Source organism: Ranitomeya imitator, chromosome 3 (assembly GCF_032444005.1).
Source record: "Ranitomeya imitator isolate aRanImi1 chromosome 3, aRanImi1.pri, whole genome shotgun sequence".
NCBI lineage: Eukaryota > Metazoa > Chordata > Amphibia > Anura > Dendrobatidae > Ranitomeya > Ranitomeya imitator.
In genome coordinates, this window is record NC_091284.1 from 542,696,794 (window position 1) to 542,717,847 (window position 21,054).

Below are 21,054 nucleotides of genomic sequence, written 5' to 3' on the forward strand. Positions count from 1 at the left end.
TGCAAACTACTTGATAAAAACAGCCACCCCAACCAAACATTGCAGGGGTTGGCTGCCTAGCAGAAAAAAATGCACATTGATATGACTCACATAGGACGCCAGTCACACTGATAAGTGTAGTGCACAGTGTCTGTATGCAACCTATTGATGACGCCCCTTGTATTAACAGGCGGGCTGCCCAGCACTAAAAAAATGCAGCACACAGTGACAGACGCCCCAGAAAAACCTAGCCAACATAAAGAGGCCTGGCCACATCCTGCAAAAAAGGATATGATAAAGTGCAAAAAAATGCATGCATATGATAAATGCATACACTATATGGGGTATTGGTTTAATATTTTGGCCAAAATAAAGTAAGCCCGCAACCCAACGCCAAGGGTCCCCATAATATTGCGGGTCCTACCACTAATATCAAAAACAGCTAACATAGAAAAAACTCAGAAAAAATACATACCATGAGATACGGCCTTCCCAAAACCCTGTCTGATGACAAATGCACACTAAGCAGGATGCAGCAGGCCTCCACTGATAAAGGCTAGGGGCGGCACAGGTGCAAACTACTTGATAAAAACAGCCACCCCAACCAAACATTGCAGGGGTTGGCTGCCTAGCAGAAAAAAATGCACATTGATATGACTCACATAGGACGCCAGTCACACTGATAAGTGTAGTGCACAGTGTCTGTATGCAACCTATTGATGACGCCCCTTGTATTAACAGGCGGGCTGCCCAGCACTAAAAAAATGCAGCGCACAGTGAAAGACGCCCCAGAAAAACCTAGCCAACATAAAGAGGCCTGGCCACATCCTGCAAAAAAGGATATGATAAAGTGCAAAAAAATGCATGCATATGATAAATGCATACACTATATGGGGTATTGGTTTAATATTTTGGCCAAAATAAAGTAAGCCCGCAACCCAACGCCAAGGGTCCCCATAATATTGCGGGTCCTACCACTAATATCAAAAACAGCTAACATAGAAAAAACTCAGAAAAAATACATACCATGAGATACGGCCTTCCCAAAACCCTGTCTGATGACAAATGCACACTAAGCAGGATGCAGCAGGCCTCCACTGATAAAGGCTAGGGGCGGCACAGGTGCAAACTACTTAATAAAAACAGCCACCCCAACCAAACATTGCAGGGGTTGGCTGCCTAGCAGAAAAAAATGCACATTGATATGACTCACATAGGACGCCAGTCACACTGATAAGTGTAGTGCACAGTGTCTGTATGCAACCTATTGATGACGCCCCTTGTATTAACAGGCGGGCTGCCCAGCACTAAAAAAATGCAGCACACAGTGACAGACGCCCCAGAAAAACCTAGCCAACATAAAGAGGCCTGGCCACATCCTGCAAAAAGTGCACTACACTTATCAGTGTGACTGGCGTCCTATGTGAGTCATATCAATGTGCATTTTTTTCTGCTAGGCAGCCAACCCCTGCAATGTTTGGTTGGGGTGGCTGTTTTTATCAAGTAGTTTGCACCTGTGCCGCCCCTAGCCTTTATCAGTGGAGGCCTGCTGCATCCTGCTTAGTGTGCATTTGTCATCAGACAGGGTTTTGGGAAGGCCGTATCTCATGGTATGTGACGGTACCTTTACAGTCGAGGCGACTGTCTGGTCTGAGTCTGACTCATCTAGTACATCACAGGAGCTACTGTCCAGGTCTCTCAGTCTCATACTGAGAGTAGAACTGCCACTTGCAGATTCTCGACGTTCTTGTCTTGCTGAAAGTCTTCAGCTACCTGCCATTTCATTATTTGGAGGGCCCCTTCTGGTCCTTATATCTCGGGTTGAAGGTGGCCGCATCGGTGGGCTGCATCTGTTTATTAATCTGTAGTCTGTCCAGTCTTAGCTGCTCTATCTCCATCAGGTACGTTACCCGATATTCCAGGAGCATTCGGATGTTCCTAAGGCTTTCCACAGAGCCAACAACAATGATTGGAACAATGCCATCTTCACCATCTACCTGGTCTTCATCATGAGGTGGGATCCTCACTCTCGCCACACCGGATCTATTCACAAGCTCTTGCATCACTTTTCCACGCCTTCCAATGACTTTCCCTAACAGATGTCTAGGTACCGGAATTACATCTTCCATTAAGCCCAGCCGATATTTAACTTCCCTTGAAAGCTCCAGACAGCGAGCGGATTTCCTATTATTTAACATTATCATCTGTTTTGTGCGGAGACATTGTAGCTGCATATCCCTCAGGACAGTCACCCGCTTCACTGTGTCTTTCCTGGCCGATAGTACGACCAACTGCTGAGTCTCAGGTGCCCAGTGCACTCTACACGCTTCGACCGCTTTCTTAAAGGCCTCATGCCCACCTTCACTGGTACATGCATCTTGTATGTCTTCGGGTACCTCTATCACGCACTTGAAGAGCGGGGTCTCACTCTCTTCATGGACGGACCACTCCTGCTTTGCCATGGACCTTTCCATCAAGACATCTGCCACAACCAGGGGACTGTCTTGTTCTGTTTTTAGTCCCAATTCTTCCTCCGCTTTACACTCTTTCAGACCCCTGGCCAAGATGGGCATTAACAGCTTCACCTTGTTACCACTCTGGCACCGGCACGGTAAATCTGCGACCACCACCTCTTTCTCTTGTAGAGGGTCTCTTAGTGCTTCTCTGAGGATTTCCACATTTTCCTTTAGGGCCTTGGTCACAGTTTGCCACGTTGACAGGTGATCTCTGAGCTCAGACACCTCTTTCTCCAAGGCACCCACTCGGCACTCAGCAGCCTGTCTCCGAAGCTCCTCTTGCTTTAACTGGGTTTCTACTGCCTCCTCGATCCTCCTTAACTCGCTTTTCACATCCTCTGGCTTGGTTGAGTTTCCATCACTCAAGAAGGTATCTTTTTCAGGCCCCACACCTCTGGTGACTTCCTCCACCTCTGCACACTTGCACTCAGCACGGTCATCTTCAGCCCTCTCTGGGGTCTCAGCAGTGACATCCTTAGCTTCGTCCCGGTTCTCTGGGACTTGAGTACTTCACACACTCCAGGTCCTCAGCATCAGGTTTTCTGGAGCCTTCACCATCTTCCGTCACCCCACCTTTATTCAAATCTTCACAAGGTGTAACTGGTTCAGTCCCTTTTCCTCTTTTACGTCTCCGGCGACGGAAGACTTGCCGTTTGTACCTGAGTCAGCATTACTGCACTCTTTTCCACTGGCGTCCTCATCTGAATGGGAGTCACCACCACCCGATCGGTCATCCTGCATCCAGCAGTCGCCACTTACACAGGTCATATTTTCTGGTATGTCTGCCCCCGCCATCCTAACGTCACCTTGTGGAGCACTGTCGTTCCCCTGTGACAGTGTTTCTGTCAGCACAACATCGTACTCAGCTCTAGCGGTTGTTGCTGGCAATGACCTGTCAGTCACCCCCGGAGTCTGTGTCACACCCCACAGTATGGTGAACCCTTAAGGTCCTCTCTATCTGGGTGTCAGCTCCACAGGTTTTATTTACCACATTACTAACAGTCCTTTTGGGATCCTGCCCCCTTTTGGGAACCATCCCTGTTTGGGTTACTGCCCCCTTTTTTGGGACACTACCCCTTCCCTGGGGTACACCCCGTGGACTCCCCACGGTACTCTCAGGCACCAGTTCGCACAGTAAAAAAAAGTTTCTTTAGGTCGGTACTGGCCCTTTAAGAGTTTGCACGATCTGGACCAACAATGTTTTAATGACACCTAACCAGCTCCTGCTGGTGCTACCACAGCTCCTGCTACAGTCACAAACCACCAGCGCTCCGTGTGCTGATCACAAGCCGCTGCAACCGCCACTGCAGCTCCTGCTGCTGAACCTTTTGCTGCAACTGCAGCTCCTCCTGCAAATCTCTGCACAACTCTGCACCGCAGACTTTGTGGACCCGCCAATTCACAGCAACTCTTCGTAACCCCGCCGAGTTACAGCCAGATGCTTGTACTCTTCGTGACCCCGCCGAGCCACAGCAAACACCTCATACGTGCTTTCTGAACCGTTGCCCCCAGTCTAGCACCATACTGTATGTGAGATAGCACTCACTAACGGGTTGGGGAATACTCGCTTGGCAGCGGATTAATGTAGTCAGGCACAGTTTTCTCACAAAAACGGTCTATTTGGTTTATTTATACAGCATAAACCACATAACATAAAGTCCATTTCATTACATTCATGAACATATCATGACCACCAGTCTGTTCATGCAGCAGATAAACCTCTCTGCCATATATTACAATCCCCTTGTCCGGGTTACCTTCCAGGAGCTCCGCTCCCCACTCCGTCTCCTTGTCAGTCCTGTCTTTGACAACACAGAAGCCATCCCAGGCTCTGTAGGTACCAGGAGGTCTCCACTAACAAGAACTTCCAACACCGACCATCCAGGTCCACGGTCTCTCCAGGTTCTTCCAGGAAGCCTCCACTCACAGGAGCTTCCAACACAGACCTGATCTCTTCCAGGACCTACAGTACAGACCATTCAGGTCCAAACACTCTCAACCCTGTGACCCACACCATGGTCACATGATGAAGCTGTAACCACCCCCACAGGTGGGAGATGTGTGTGGCTAGTTCGACCCGCCCAGCTCTACAAACTCGCCCAGTAAGCCTCCCTCTATAAACTATACAAATACTTGTGGGACTACAAGTCCCAGAACGACAATACTGCAGGCTTATCGGGCAGACTTCCTCTGCGACACATACCAGCCATTTACAATCCTGCCGGACTTTGTCTCATCACCACAGTTATACCCACGACTGCCATGCATTCTTATGGCCGCAATACGCCTCTGTGCATAGGGGTCACTGCATCACAATATATACCACACATGAATATTAAATATCCATAATTCAGGGAGATATTGCACTACTGTTGGTTGCCAGCTACCAAAACTGTTATGATTTCACCCACAGATGCAAATATTTTTGCTGATCATGGATATATCCACGGATTGTGTCAAACTCAAATTTTATATAAACAGTTGTGTGTGAAAAAGTTTTTTCCCCTTAGTGATTTCCTATTCTTTTGCATGTTTGTCACACTTAAATGTTTCAGATCACCAAACAAATTTAAATATTAGGCAAAGAAAACACAAGTAAACACAAAATGCAGTTTTTAAATGAAGGTATTTATTATTAATTGAAAAAGAAATCCAAGCCTTCAGGGCCCTGTGTGAAAAAGAGATTAAACCCCTCCCCCTTCAAAGATAAATTAACTGTGGTTTATCACATATTTGGGAAGCTGCGTTCACATTTCCTAGCACACCCAGGCCTGATTACTGCCACACCTGTTCTCAATCAAGAAGTCACTTAAATAGGAACTGCCTGAGGAAGTGAAGTAAACCAAAAGATACTCTAAAGCTAGACATCATAACACCATCCAAAGAAATTTTGAAACAAATGATAAACAAAGTAACTGAGATCAATCAGTCTGAGAAAGGTTATGAAGCGATTTCTCAAGCTTAGGGACAAATGGCGAAAACATGGAACAGTGGTGAACCTTCCCAGGAGTGGCTGGCCAACCAAAATCCAAAATTACCCCAAGAGTGCAGCGACGACTCATCCAAGAGGTCACAAAAGACCCCACAACAACATCCAAAGAACTGCAGCCCTCACTTGCCTCAGTGAAGGTCAGTGTTCATGACTGCACCATAAGAATAATACTGGGCAAAAATGGCCTGCATGGAAGAGTTCCAAGATGAAAACCACTGCTGAGCAATAAGAACATATACGCTTGTCACAGTTTTGCCAGAAAACATCTTGATGACCCCCAAGACTTTTAGGAGAATACTCGGTGGACTGACGAGACAAAAGTTGAACTTGGAAGGTGCATGTCCCATTACATCCGTAGAAGTAACAAAGCATTTCAGAAACGAAACATCAAACCAACAGTCATACATGGTGGTGGTAGTGTGATGGTCTGGGACTATTTTGCTGCTTCAGGACCTGGAAGATTTGCTGTGATAATGGAATAATTAATTCTGTTGTCTGCCAAAAAATCCTGAAGGAGAATATCCGGTCATCTGTTCATGACCGCAAGCTGAAGTGCACTTGGGTTATGTAGCAGGACAATGATCCAACACACACCAGCAAGTCCATCTCTGAATAGCTTAAGAAAAACAAAATTAAGACTTTGGAGTGGCCTAGTCAAAGTCCTGACCTTAATCCGATTGAGATGCTGTGGCATGACCTTAAAAAGGCGGTTCATGCTCGGAAACCATCCAATGTGGCTGAATTACAACAGTTCTGCAAGGATGAGTGGACCAAAATTCCTCCAGAAAGTTGTAAAAGACTCATTGCCAGTTATTGCAAACACTTAATTGCAGTTGATGCTGCTAAGGGTGGCCCAACCAGTATTAGGTTTGGAAGGCAATCACAATTTTCACACAGGGCCCTGTAGGTTTAGATTTTTTTCCCTTAATAATAAAGACATTCATTTAAAAACTGCATTTTGTGTTTACTTGTGTTATCTATGTCTAATATTTACATTTGTTCGGTGATCTGAAACATTTAAGTGTGACAAACATGCAAAAGAATAGGAAATCATAAAGGGGGCAAACACTTTTTCACACCACTGTATATACAATGGAAAATATTGTACTTCCATTGTCATGCCTTCTGACATGGAGCTGTGCAGGCTTCCTTTAGGCAGTATTTTTCACCCAGCATTGCTTAGCACCTCTATAGTAATTAGGATGTACACAGTCAAAAGATATGTAGGTACAGTAAGGCCTCATACTACTCTGTGGGTGTCATGTTATGGCTGCATACAAAATGAAGCCATGACACAGACTTTTTAATAAGGCTCTATTCATATCTGATTTGAAGCGCTCATTGCAGATTTGTAATGGAAAAGACATACTCCTGGGACTGGTCGTTATCTGGAGATTGGGCCCTTCTGATGAGGAAGCTCCTGCATCCAAGCAAAACAATGAACAAAGAGGTGGCCATGCTGTTGCTGTAGTGCGCACTCAATAATTTATGTTTTAAAAATGTTAACAAAAGGCGTAACATTTTCTTAATCACCTTTTCTTCAGGAGCGTACAGCTCCTCTATCCCCCAGCTTTCTGCTGTTTGGGGGGCAGTGCACTCCTGAAGATCAACAGTTAAGACAAACAGCATAGCACCTTGCTGGCCCAAAAGAGAGTGTTTCCACTAGGGTGATCCGGCCAGCTGCAAGGGTGATCCGGCCAGCTGCAAGGGTGATCCGGCCAGCTGCAAGGGTGATCCGGCTAGCTGCAAGGGTGATCCGGCTAGCTGCAAGGGTGATCCAGCTAGCTGCAAGGGTGATCCGGCTAGCTGCAAGGGTGATCCGGCTAGCTGCAAGGGTGATCCAGCTAGCTGCAAGGGTGATCCGGCTAGCTGCAAGGATGATCCAGCTAGCTGCAAGGGTGATCCGGCTAGCTGCAAGGGTGATCCAGCTAGCTGCAAGGGTGATCCGGCTAGCTGCAAGGGTGATCCGGCTAGCTGCAAGGGTGATCCGGCCAGCTGCAAGGGTGATCCGGTCAGCTGCAAGGGTGATCCGGCCAGCTGCAAAGGTGGTCCGACTAGCTGCAAAGGTGATCTGGCCAGCTGCTAGGGTGATCCGGCCAGCTGCTAGGGTGATCCAGCCAGCTTCAGAATGCCATGAGCAGGCTGTAAGGGTATGTGCACACGCTGCGGATTTTGCTGCGGATCCGCAGCAGTTTCCCATGCATTTACAGTACCATGTAAAGCAATGGGAAATGAAATCCGCAGTGCACATGCTGCGGAAAAAAACGCGCGGAAACGCAGCGGTTTATTTTCCGAAGCATGTCAATTCTTTCTGCGGATTCCGCTGCGGGTTTGCCCCTGCTCCAATTGAAATCTGCAGGTGAAAACCCACAGAGGAAACCGCAAAAGAAACCGCAGTAAGAAGGCGCAGATTCAGACCTGCGTTTTCTGCCAAGAAATTCAGAATCTGCACAGAAAATTCCACAGTCAAATCTGCAACGTGTGCACATAGCCTATGTCCGCAGTAAAAACCGCAGCAAATCCGCTGCGGAAAATTCCGCAATGGAATCCGCAGCGTGCGCACTTAGCCTAAAGCATAATCTGATCACACCACTTGACCCTAGGCAAAGAACTGTACACTAGAAATAAAGATCCCGCTTTTATTGAGAATGAAGGTTTTTTTTTAATAAAATGGAAATTACAAAGATCCTGATTTTTACACTCTTGCTTTGTAAAACTTGCACTGCGCCAAATTTATTATGGGACTAAGATGAATTTCAAAATGCGTCAGACTGTACTGTTATTTCTGTAGAAAATGTTGGTGCAAAAGTAAGTGAGCTAAGAGGTGACGAAGGAAAACAGAGCTAAGGCTAGTTCACACTGTTTATTCTGCTTCATTATAAATTAACTCCTTGAGAAAACACATCCATCCTACCGCATGATGGGTCCTTCCTATAACAAATCTGTCCTATGATGGGTCCGTCCGTCCCATGAAGGATCCGTCCTATGTTGATGCCTATTCTGATGATGCGTCCGTCCTATGCTGGATGCATCCTATCAATGGTCTGTCCTATCATTTCCTAGGATGTATCTATCCTACGGTGAATCTGTCCTGTGATGTGTCCGTCCGTCCCATAAAGGATCCGTCCTATGTTGATGGCTATGTCTGATGATGGGTCCGTCCTATGTTGATGGCTATGTCTGACGATGGGTACGTCCTATGTTGATGGCTATGTCTCATGATGGGTCCGTCCTATGTTGATGGCTATGTCTGATGATGGGTCTGTCCTATGTTGATGGCTATGTCTGATGATGGGTCCGTCCTATGTTGATGGCTATGTCTGACGATGGGTACGTCCTATGTTGATGGCTATGTCTGATGATTGGTCCGTCCTATGTTGATGGCTATGTCTGACGATGGGTCCGTCCTATGTTGATGGCTATATCTCATGATGGGTCCGTCCTATGTTGATGGCTATGTCTGATGATGGGTCCGTCCTATGTTGATGGCTATGTCTGATGATGGGTCTGTCCTATGTTGATGGCTATGTCTGACGATGGGTCCGTCCTATGTTGATGGCTATGTCTCATGATGGGTCCGTCCTATGTTGATTGCTATGTCTGATGATGGGTCCGTCCTATGTTGATGGCTATGTCTGATGATGGGTCCGTCCTATGTTGATGGCTATGTCTGATGATGGGTCCGTCCCATGTTGATGGCTATGTCTGATGATGGGTCCGTCCTATGTTGATGGCTATGTCTGATGATGGGTCCGTCCCATGTTGAAGGCTATGTCTGATGATGGGTCCGTCCTATGTTGAAGGCTATGTCTGATGATGGGTCCGTCCCATGTTGATGGCTATGTCTGATGATGGGTCCGTCCTATGTTGATGGCTATGTCTGATGATCGGTCCGTCCTATGCTGGATGCATCCTATCAATGGTTTGTCCGATCAATTCCTAGGATGTATCTATCCTACGGTGAATCTGTCCCGTGATGGGTCCGGCCTATGATCCTTTACGGGTATGAGATGTTTGGCTTCGGTCCTGGAGGTGCCAACTTTAGTTTACCCCCGTGTCATGTCAAACATGGTGCACATCCTGTATCGTCTGTCTATGGTCATACTGTCTTAAGCAGGACACTACCACTACATCTCCACTACTACTATGTCTCCGGTGCATCGCTGTGACAATTCACCCGCACAGCCTATTACATGCCTCACACACTGGAAACCCCCCAGTCTGTGCAGCAGATTTATCTCCCCCCCCTCGCGGACGTAATGCACACAGCTCTTCCTCTTTTGCTACAGCGGACTCTCTACCGGGCTGATCCATTGTTCGGTTTCCAGGGGGAGGACCGTTGATCTCCTGTACGCGTCCTGAATTCCAGGACTACCTCGCTGGAGTGAGGACCGGTGCACGGAGCAGTCGCTTGTGTGGTTGGCGGCCGCTGTGTGAGGATGGCGGAGTGCAGGCTCCGGGATGTGGCGGGGCAGAGGCTGGGACCAGAAGTCTCCGTGGTGAGTGCTTCCCTGCACAGGTACAGCTGGCAATGGCTGCGCACTGTGGCCCTACAGTCTGTATGTATGTAGTGGCTCCTCATCCTGGGCTCACAGCGGTTACTAGGTCTCTTGTGGCTGTGTTGGCAGGTTAGTACCCAGATTAGCCCCAGTGTAAACCTGTACAAGTAATCTGCAGTGTTCCTGGCCCTAATCTGTGCACGTAACGGCCATGCTGCAGGTGAGAACATCTAAAGCTAAGTTCACACAGTAAGTATTTGGTTCAGGTTTTTCCACTGCGCATTTTTGTGTGCAAAACATGCAGCGTCTTAGGCTGTGTGCACACGGTGCGAGTTTTCTGAAGCGCTCGGTGCGAGTTTTCTGATGCATACGGTGCGAGTTTTCTAATGCACACGGTGCGAGTTTTCTGAAGCGCTCGGTGCGAGTTTTCTGAAGCGCTCGGTGCGAGTTTTCTGAAGCGCACGGTGCGAGTTTTCTGAAGCGCACGGTGCGAGTTTTCTAATGCATACGGTACGAGTTTTCTGAAGCGCACGGTACGAGTTTTCTAATGCATACGGTGCGAGTTTTCTGAAGCGCACGGTACGAGTTTTCTGATGCATACGGTACGAGTTTTCTGATGCATACGGTGCGAGTTTTCTGAAGCGCACGGTGCGAGTTTTCTGAAGCGCACGGTACGAGTTTTCTGATGCACACGGTACGAGTTTTCTAATGCATATGGTGCGAGTTTTCTGAAGCGCACGGTACGAGTTTTCTGAAGCGCACGGTACGAGTTTTCTGAAGCGCTCGGTGCGAGTTTTCTGAAGCGCTCGGTGCGAGTTTTCTGAAGCGCTCGGTGCGAGTTTTCTGAAGCGCTCGGTGCGAGTTTTCTGAAGCGCACGGTGCGAGTTTTCTGAAGCGCACGGTGCGAGTTTTCTAATGCATACGGTACGAGTTTTCTGAAGCGCACGGTACGAGTTTTCTAATGCATACGGTGCGAGTTTTCTGAAGCGCACGGTACGAGTTTTCTGATGCATACGGTACGAGTTTTCTGATGCATACGGTGCGAGTTTTCTGAAGCGCACGGTGCGAGTTTTCTGAAGCGCACGGTGCGAGTTTTCTGAAGCGCACGGTACGAGTTTTCTAATGCATATGGTGCGAGTTTTCTGAAGCGCACGGTACGAGTTTTCTGAAGCGCACGGTACGAGTTTTCTGATGCATACGGTACGAGTTTTCTAATGCATACGGTGCGAGTTTTCTGAAGCGCACGGTGCGAGTTTTCTAATGCATACGGTGCGAGTTTTCTAAAGCGCACGGTGCGAGTTTTCTGAAGCGCACGGTGCGAGTTTTCTGAAGCGCACGGTGCGAGTTTTCTGATGCACACGGTGCTGATTTGTGACTTGCGGATATAAATCTGCAGCTTATTAATTCAGTGTTTTTACTGCAGATTTCTCCAATACTAATGACTGGGGGGAAATCTGCACCAAAAATGCAAGTAAAAAACGCAGCAAAAACACGCGTTTCTGCCTCTGCGGTATTCCTGCCAAGAGATGCAGAAATATCTGCACCAAATATTTTACATGTGCACATACCCCTACAGTTCCAGCAAAGTAGATGGGATTTCTCACAATCTTATGCCCACTCTGCTTTTCCGCACTGTAAACTGACCCGCGGTGATGTAAACTGACCCGCGGTGATGTAAACTGACCCGCGATGGGGTAAACTGACGCGCGGTGGGGTAAACTGACCCGCGGTGGGGTAAACTGACCCACGGTGAGGTAAACTGACCCACAATGGGGTAAACTGACCCGCGATGGGGCAAACTGACCCGCGACGGGGTAAACTGACCCGCGGTAGGGTAAACTGACCCCCAATGGGGTAAACTGACCCGGCAACGGGGTAAACTGACCCGCGATGGGGTAAACTGACCCGCGATGGGGTAAACTGACCCGCGATGGGGTAAACTGACCCGCGATGGGGTAAACTGACCCGCGACGGGGTAAACTGACCCGCGGTGAGGTAAACTGACTCGCGATGGGGTAAACTGACCCGTGGTGGGGTAAGCTGACCCGTGGTGGGGTAAACTGACCCGCGGTAGGGTAAACTGACCCCCAATGGGGTAAACTGACCCGGCAACGGGGTAAACTGACCCGCGATGGGGTAAACTGACCCGCGATGGGGTAAACTGACCCGCGATGGGGTAAACTGACCCGCGACGGGGTAAACTGACCCGCGGTGAGGTAAACTGACTCGCGATGGGGTAAACTGACCCGTGGTGGGGTAAGCTGACCCGCGGTGGGGTAAGCTGACCCGCGGTCGGGTAAGCTGACCCGCGGTGGGGTAAGCTGACCCGCGGCGGGGTAAGCTGACCCGGCGACGAGGTAAACTGACCTGGCGACGGGGTAAACTGACCCGCGGTGGGGTAAACTGACCTGTGATGGGGTAAACTGACTCGCGGTGAGGTAAACTGACTTGCAACGGGGTAAACTGACCCGTGATGGGGTAAGCTGACCCGCGGTGGGTTTTTGAAACCCGCAACAGTTTCTCTTGCGGTTTTGTGTTTTCTTTGTGGATTTTCTCCATAAATTTGAGATGCAGAAAATCTGCATGTAAAAAAAGCTGACTTGCGGTCACGCGTCTTCCCCTAATGGTTCTGGCACCATACAATTCTCACAGTGCGCAGTGCGATGTGAGGATTCACTTGTCTGCACGTAGGATATAAGTCTGCAGTCACCATAAAGCCAGACAACCCCTTTAAAGGGAACCTGTCAGCAGGATTGTGCACAGTAACCTACAGACAGTGTTAGGTCGGCACCGTTATACTGATTACAATGATACCTGGTGATGACATCCGTCTTGTGGTTGTTGTGTAATCCTTATTTTCAGTTTTTGGTTAATGATGTGCTCGTGCTCCGGGGTAGCCTGTGGGGGGCTTCATGTGGTGCTCCAATTATTCATCTGTATGGCTTCTGACAGATCACTGACCAGCCCCCCCCCCACTACCAGCCCCCCCGACCAACCCCCCCGAGTGTGCATAATAAATATATCATAATATCTTGGGGAAAAAAAACACGTTTCTGCAGGCAGGTACCAGTGGTGGCATGATCGCAAATGTACTGTGTTTATAATTCATTTCTTTGCTGTTCTCCTGATATTCCTAGAAAAAAAAAAGTTTGAAAAGGGCACTGGCCGCAGGTGAAAATAACACAACAACCACAAGATGGATTTCATCACCCAGGGTATCATTGTAATCAGTATAACGACACTGACCTGACACTGTCTGTAGGTTACCGTGCACAATCCTGCATTTCCTTTAACTGACATAAGTGCTGTAATGTGAGCTGAGTAGCTACATGTCTTGCTACAATCCAGTTATATCACATTCCATTATGTTTTGCTTTCTGAAAGGAGGGAAATTAAAGGGAACCTGTCACCCCGTTTTTTGAGATTGAGATATAAATACTGTTAAATAGGGCCTGCGCTGTGTGTTACTATAGTGTATGTAGTGTACCCCGATTCCCCACCTATGCTGAGAAATAACTTACCAAAGTCGCCGTTTTCGCCTGTCAATCAGGCTGGTCAGGTCGGGAGGGCGTGTTCACAGCGCTGGCTCTTCCTCAGCTTTACGTTGGTGGCGTAGTGGTGTCCGCATGTTGAGGTGACTAATCCACTGTGGGCACGTGAACAAGCAGCGCGCGATCTGCGCTGTCATCCCTTTCGTCGGTGGGGGCGGCCATCTTCCTGGGGCCGCGCGTGCGCAGATCGAGTGCTCTGCTGCACGGGGCTTCAGGAAAATGGCCGCGGGATGCCGCGCGTGCGCATTAGAGATCGCGGCGGCCATTTTCCCAAAGCCGAGTTTGCATCTCGTGAAAATTGTTGATCCGGTGGTTTTGTCTCCGGGAAAAAAACGCACAGGTCCAGATTCGGTGGCATCCAGCATTTGCTACAATGGAACCCTATTGCGCTGGATCCGTCAAATGACGGAATCCAGTGACGGATTCCGTTTTTTTAAACTGAGCATGCTCCAATTTTGGGGGGAATACAATTAGCTGGATCAGCTAGTCGGATCTGTCGAAAAAGCGGATCCGTTGCATCGGTTTTTCACAATCTGCGACGGATCCGTTTTTTTCAAAATTTGCCGGATTGTGCCTGACGGCAAAAAACTGATGTGTGAAAGCAGCCTAAGTTCATAAATGTGTATGCAAATCAGCTGATTTTCTTCCTGAAAAAATGGCTGATTTTCATCTGTATTGTCATCTGTTTTTATACATATGGCATCTATGTTTAACCATCAGCAGTTGTCAAAATTTGCAAGAGCAAGTAAAGTTTCCTATGTTAAAAAATGCAATTTATTTGTAAATATGATGTTACAAGGTGGATCCACCCCACTGGCTTCAGTCCTCTTCCAGGTGATTGACAGTTCCCTCTCCATGTACACACGGGCGGGAGAGACCTGTCAATCAACTACTGTGGTGCCGGACTAGTCTTGTCTCATTGTGGTCACCGGCTGGATATTTAGACTGTATTTTATCGGGATCGCCGAAGTGCCAAACACGAGTGATAGCCAAGAGGAGGTTATGTAACTGCACCTACAAGACCAGTGGATGCATGTAACTGCACAGTGCAAAAAAGCCCAAAATAATGTACATGTGAGTGTGTGTCTGCCCTACTGACTAGCACACCGGGTTTTTTCCCTGCCATTGTTTCCATGATTCTCACTAAGTTATGTTTACTTTTCTCAATGATTTTTTAGGTCCCGTGATGAATCTGCCATATGGATAGAAACATGTTCTGTCAGGACAGCAATTTTTATATGAGACACGCTATGGACTATTTGATTGGGTCAAGTATTCAGTTTGGGGGCCCCCACACAAGAAGGCAGTAACTAAAGTAGGACATAATATGAGAGGAGCCATTGCCTACCAGGGGAAGACCATGCATCTTGATGAGCTCTTGACATAAACTGGACCCTTAGTGACATGACAACTTGAGCAGTAAGCTAGGTTCACACAAGCTATTTTACGGTCCATATATAGACCACAATGCACGTCTGGTGGCCGGGAATCCAGACCTGGAATTACACCCTCCCATGTGTCCATGAGGCAGTAAGTTTGGGTTAGGAGACCAGTGGTAAGTCCAGTCATTGAGGTTCATAGATGGAGCGCAACTTACACTCTTGTGAACTTGGCCTAAACAGTGATCCAGTTGGTGTTTATTCTGCACTGTTCTCTCATTCACACCCCATGAGAGACGTTCTGAATTGTTATCGCCACTTTTAGATATCTTCTATCATTTCATGTGTATTGATACATGACGAAGGCTTACCCTGTATACGTACGTCATTTGGTGCTTATGATCCTTTTTTTTTCACCATGGAGTTACAGGCATCCGCCAACTTTGTAGGTGTAATGTTATATACCCACCTTGTATTATGGGTATCGGTATATGTAATTTAATGCATATTAGAGTAGAAGTTAAGGTTTATAGTCCTCAGCCAATCACTTGTTTTATCTGGGATGATGTGGTGAGTTGAGGCTACTCTTAGGGTATGTGCACACGTTCAGGTTTTTTCGCGTTTTTTTGCAATAAAAACGCATTACAAACTGCAGACATATGTATCCTATCATTTAGAATGCATTCTGCAATTTTTGTGCACATGATGCGTTTTTTTTCCGCAAAAAAATGCATTGCGGTAAAAAAAGCGCATGTTAATTAATTTTGCGGATTTTTCGCGTTTTTCCCACTATTCTATGCATTGGGAAAAAACGCACAAAAAAACTGTGTCAAAAACGCATAAAAACGCAAAAAAAAAGCATGCGGATTTCTGGCAGAAATGTCCGTTTTTTTGTCAGGAAATTTCTACAAGAAATTCCTGACGTGTGCACATACCCTTATGGTATCAATAAGCCTTTTTTGTAATATCTCCCTATAATTTCAGGCGTATTAGAAATGCAATATGGACAACGTTTTCCAGAAATGTAACAAGCAGATGGCTGAAAACCAACAATGGATGTCCAATCTGAGTGAAGAACTGTGGGACGTTCCCCTGTATAAACTGTCAGTTCCAGGTATAATTTGGTATCACTGGTCTTCGGCTTCATTTTCCATTTGTAATGTTGAAACCCATCTTTTACCCCAGGGTAAGACAACACTTAGCATTTTTGAGGAGTATTTTTTGCCATCATGGAGTATGTAATTTGTAGTAACGTCCAACTGCAACATATAGGAGCTTGCTAGTTGTGCAGAAAAGCATTCCTACATCTTGTAACAATGCTTCAATGTCTTATATAGAATTGAGGCAATTCTAAAGCTACGTTCACACTTTGTTTTTGACTTACATTTACTCTACGCACCTGTAAAGTTCCTAACACACACACGCTAAATGGGTAAATAGCTCAGTATATGGCAAAAAAAGTAGTTTACTGCTGTATTACATAACTATACTTTTTTTTATCCCACAGGGTCCAGTAAAAGAAAAAAAAAAGCATTAAACAAATAGGCCCAATTCATCAATACTGGCAGTTTTCTTGCCGTCTTGATGAGTGGATGTGGTGGAGTCACATGAGCTCCACTTCTCTTCGTGAATCTGAAGAGTTACGTGGGCCTCCGTGTGCTACCCCAGAATTTTCACTCCGTTCTGGAATTGGAGTGAGATTTTTGACATAAGGAATGCCACAGCTCGCCTTTCACCCCCCAGCTTCACCATTTTTATGACACTGACAATAACGGGCTTGAAAACGCCAAAAGTTGCCACATTTTTGGACAGCTTTTGAGTTGTGACAGCACTTTGTGACTTTTCAAAGCAATTTACTCAGGAATTTTGGGGACATTCCAGAATTGCAGCCATACTTTTTTTTTTTTTTTACTTACAAGTCTATGACTGATTTGTGAGCCATCAGTCTTTCATTCATCACAGTTTATAAAACATAGTGTGGACGTAGCTTATTGTGCGATTAGTGTGTGAAAGGAATGACAAAAAAAAAGGTAGAATGGCCAGCCATCTCTGTACAAGTAGCCGGTGGGACCAGTTAGGTGTTCCTTGTTCAGTTCTTCTAATGATCCGGTAAAGTAATCTATAGAAAATCCTCAAGCAAGAAATCAGTCTTGTGATAAGGTAAATCAAATTCAATTTGAACCTGCTTTTTTCTTTAAATATCTGCTCATTTTAGGCTTAGCAGTCAAGAGGGTGTCCTGGTCAGTGATTGACCACCTACTGCACATAGAGATACAAGGGCTTGCAAATGTAGTCACCCCCTTGACTTTTTACCTATTTAATTACATTACAACCTGTGTTTAAATATTTTTGCCATCCGATTTGTGTGTGATGCAGGAGCACTAAATAGTCTAATTTGGTGAAGTGAAAAAAAATATAGGCATAAATTAAATTTATGGGATCAAATAGCTAAAAATTGGCATGTGGATATGTATTCACCCTTTTTGCGATGACGCCCCTAAAAATTTCTGATTCAAGCCATTACTTTCATAAGTCACATTCTTAGTGAAAGGATGCTCACCAGAGTGCAAAGTAAGTGTCACATCGTCTGTCAGTGTATACACACCTTTTCTGAAAGGCCACAGAGGCTGCCACATCACTATCCAAACAACATCACGAAGGCCAAGGAGATCTCCAAACAAGTCAGGGACAATAGAAAACATATAGAGAACGAATGAGTACCAAGGAACCAATGAGTAGATATATAAAAGGTAAAGCTTTCTTGAAGTAAAATATAAAAAAACAAGTATGACTGAGGAAGTAGGGTAATGACACTGACAAGCCAGAACGTGGAACTACAACTCAGATAGGTAACAAACAGGCAATAATAAATGGAATCTGACTCGCCCAGAAGAAGGAACTTAGCCAAAACGCGCGTTGGGGCAGTGGCACCGCAAATCCCAGGTACCATCAGGTTGTTTTAACATACTCCCTCTCTTTGCTCAATATCTTTTCCAAACACTGCATACAGCTTTGTTTATCTCATCTGTTGGTTCTCTCATTTTCCTTATACTTTGTATATAGTCTGTAGCATTGCTTTATATGGAATTATTTGGCTACATATGTACTCTTGAGCAATGTATGTTCCGTTTATTATTGCCTGTTTGTTACCTCTCTGAGTTGCGGTTCCACATTCTCGTTTGTCAGTGTCATCACCCTACTTCCTCAGTCATACTTGTTTTATATATTTACTTCAAAAAGCTTTACCTTTTTAGATATTTACTCATTGGTTCCTTGGTGCTCATTTGTTCTCTATATGTTTTCTATCGTTTCTGCACTGAACCTGCTGTACCTATCCTTTCACCCCCATATAGTGGCCACTAGACTTGTTTCTATATTTATTGTGGGTGATTGCCTCTAGAGGATTAAGTCAGGGACAATGTTGATTTGACATACAAGTCAGAGTTGGGTTATTAAAAAAAAAAAATCGCAATCTCTGATAATCCCCTGGAGCACCATCGAATCCATTATCATCAAATGGAAAGAAGAAAGTAGCACAACAAACCTGCCAAGTGAGGGAAGCCCACCAAAACTTTCAGCCAGGGCAAAGAGGGCATTAATCAGAGAGGCAGCACAGAGACCAAAAGAGCTGCAGAGTTCCCAGAGACTGGAGTATCGGTCCATACGACCACAGTAAGCCGTACGCTTCATAGAGGTGGCCTTTATGGAACAGTTGGCAGAACAAAGCCTTTACTTACACAAATTGTAAGGCTCGTTTTGAGTTTGCCAAAAGATGTGTGAGACTCCCCAAATGTATGAAGGAAGGTGTTGAGGTCAGATAAGACAAAAAATTACCTTTTTGGCCACCAAGGTAAACACTATGTCTGACACCAAACCAACTCAGCTCATCACCCCAAGATCACCATCCTGACAGTGAAACATGGTGGCAGGAACATGATGTGGGGATGTTTTTCAGCAGCAGGGACAGGGAAAATGGTCTGAGTTGAGGGGAAGATTGATTGTGTAAAATACAAGGATATTCTTGTGCAAAACCTGTTTGTCAGTGATTTGAGACTGGGACCGAGGTTCACCGTCCAACAAGATAATGACCCAAAGCCTACTGCTAAAGCAATACACGAGTGGTTTAAGGGGAAACGTGTAAATGTTTTGGAGTGGCCTAGTCAAAGCCCAGACCTTAATCCAATTGAGAATCAGTGCTCAGACTTTAAGATTGCTTTTCACCAGAGGAAACCATCTAACCTGAAGGAGCTGGCCCAGCTTTGCTTTGAGGGACGGGCAAAAATCCCAGTGGCAAGATGTGGAAAGCTCCATAGAGACTTTTCCAAAGTGACTTTCAGCTGTAATTGCTGCAAAAGGAGGCTCTACAAAGTACTGACTTTAAGGGGGGTGAATAGTTATGCACACTGAAGTTTTCGGTTTTTTTTGTCCTATTGTTTTCTTCACAATAAGAAAACAAAAATGTCCACAGTTGTAGGCATGTTCTTTACACGAACTGATACAAACCCTCAAAAAAAAAACCTGTGAAATTCCAGGTTGTGAGGCATCAAAACACGAAAAATGCCAAGGGAGGGGAATATTTTCACAGGCCACTGTAGCTGGAAATCACTGACTCCTAAGCTCAGAATGTACAGAGATTTAATGACTAAGGCCAGCCCCTAGCTGTCATGGTATTGCATACATTGTGGGTGAAGGGGAGTGGTTATGGGTGGCAGAATGAACACCCACAGAGATTGTAACAGTTAAATGCCACTATCAGATAGTTTTGATCGCTGTTGTCTAACTCTGGTCGCTGCAGTTAGGGTATGTTCACACGTTCAGGATTTCCATCCTTTTTTTTTCCTGACTGTTTTTTAAAAAACTGCAGCTCTTGGCAGAAAACGCAGGTCCTTTTTTTGGTCCTTTTTTGGTCCGTTTTTGATGCGTTTTTTGATGCGTTTTTTGATGCGTTTTTTTGATGCAGTTTTCTAGCCAGAGTCTGTGTGTTTTCTAGGAATTTTTTTAGGGTTAAAATGGCTGAAAATACCCTAACCCTACCCCTACCCCTAACCCTACCCCTAACCCTAACCCTACCCCTAACCCTACCCCTAACCCTAACCCTACCCCTAACCCTACCCCTAACCCTACCCCTAACCCTACCCCTAACCCTAACCCTAACCCTACCCCTAACCCTACCCCTACCCCTATTCTAACCTTAGTGAAAAAAAAAAAAAAATTCTTTATTTTTTTTATTGTCCCTACCTATGGGGGTGACAAAGGGGGGGGGGGTGTCATTTACTATTTTTTTATTTTGATCACTGAGATAGGTTATATCTCAGTGATCAAAATGCACTTTGGAACGAATCTGCCGGCCGGCAGATTCGGCGGGCGCACTGCGCATGCGCCCGCCATTTTGCAAGATGGCGGCGCCCAGGGAGAAGACGGCCGGACGGACACCGGGACGCCGGGTGAGTATAAGGGGGGGAGATTAGGGCACGGGGGGGGCATCAGAGCACTGGGGGGGGGCATCGGAGCACTGGGGGGGGGCATCGGAGCACGGGGGGGCGGGATCGGAACACGGGGGGGGCAGCCACACTCCGCCCACGCACTTCCGCCCGCTCCCCGCACTTCCTGCTGCAGCGGTTCTGCACATCAAACCGCAGTAAAACCCGCAGATATATTTTTGATCTGCGGGTTTTACTGCGGTTTGGACCTCACAATGGAGGTCTATGGGTGCAGAACCGCTGCGGCTCCGGAAAAAGAATTGACATGCTCCTTCTTTTTTCCGGGAGCTATTCAGCGCGTCTTTTTTTTTACAATTTCCGGACCATGTGCACAGTGTGTCCTGTTTTCCATAGGGTACAGTGTACTGTACCCTGCATGGAAAACAGCTGCGGAACCGCAGCGGCAAAACCGCCGCGGTTCCGCGGTAAAAAACGCACTGTGTGAACATGGCCTTAGAGGCAGGTGCAAACCCAGGAGAGGAACAATCAGGGGAAAAATTAATAGAAACACGTCACCACTTCTGTATTTATCACCCACTCCTGCTTTTGGCTTACAGATACTGAACGTGTGAACGTGGCCTAAAGTTGAAGTTTTATGTCGGAGTTTGATTTACCTGTAAATCAGTCTTTTCAGCTCCTCCTGCTGTGTTACACGCTG

General features: G+C 46.4%; 1 protein-coding gene across 3 annotated transcripts in view; it reads left to right on the plus strand.

Moving 5' to 3' along the window:
- The first annotated feature begins 9,748 nt into the window (after positions 1 to 9,748).
- The window catches only part of PLCXD1 (phosphatidylinositol specific phospholipase C X domain containing 1), a 68,518-nt gene continuing 57,212 nt past the window's right edge, over positions 9,749 to 21,054 (plus strand). The window contains exons 1-2 of one of the 3 annotated variants that reach the window (XM_069757859.1): positions 9,749 to 9,986; positions 15,901 to 16,102. In XM_069757859.1, the coding sequence (XP_069613960.1) occupies positions 15,919 to 16,102 (184 nt within the window). In that variant the 5' untranslated portion in view covers positions 9,749 to 9,986; positions 15,901 to 15,918. Of the gene's footprint in view, positions 9,987 to 10,009; positions 10,116 to 15,900; positions 16,103 to 21,054 lie in introns of those variants that run through there. The other 2 variants (XM_069757862.1, XM_069757861.1) reach the window with 2 other exon arrangements.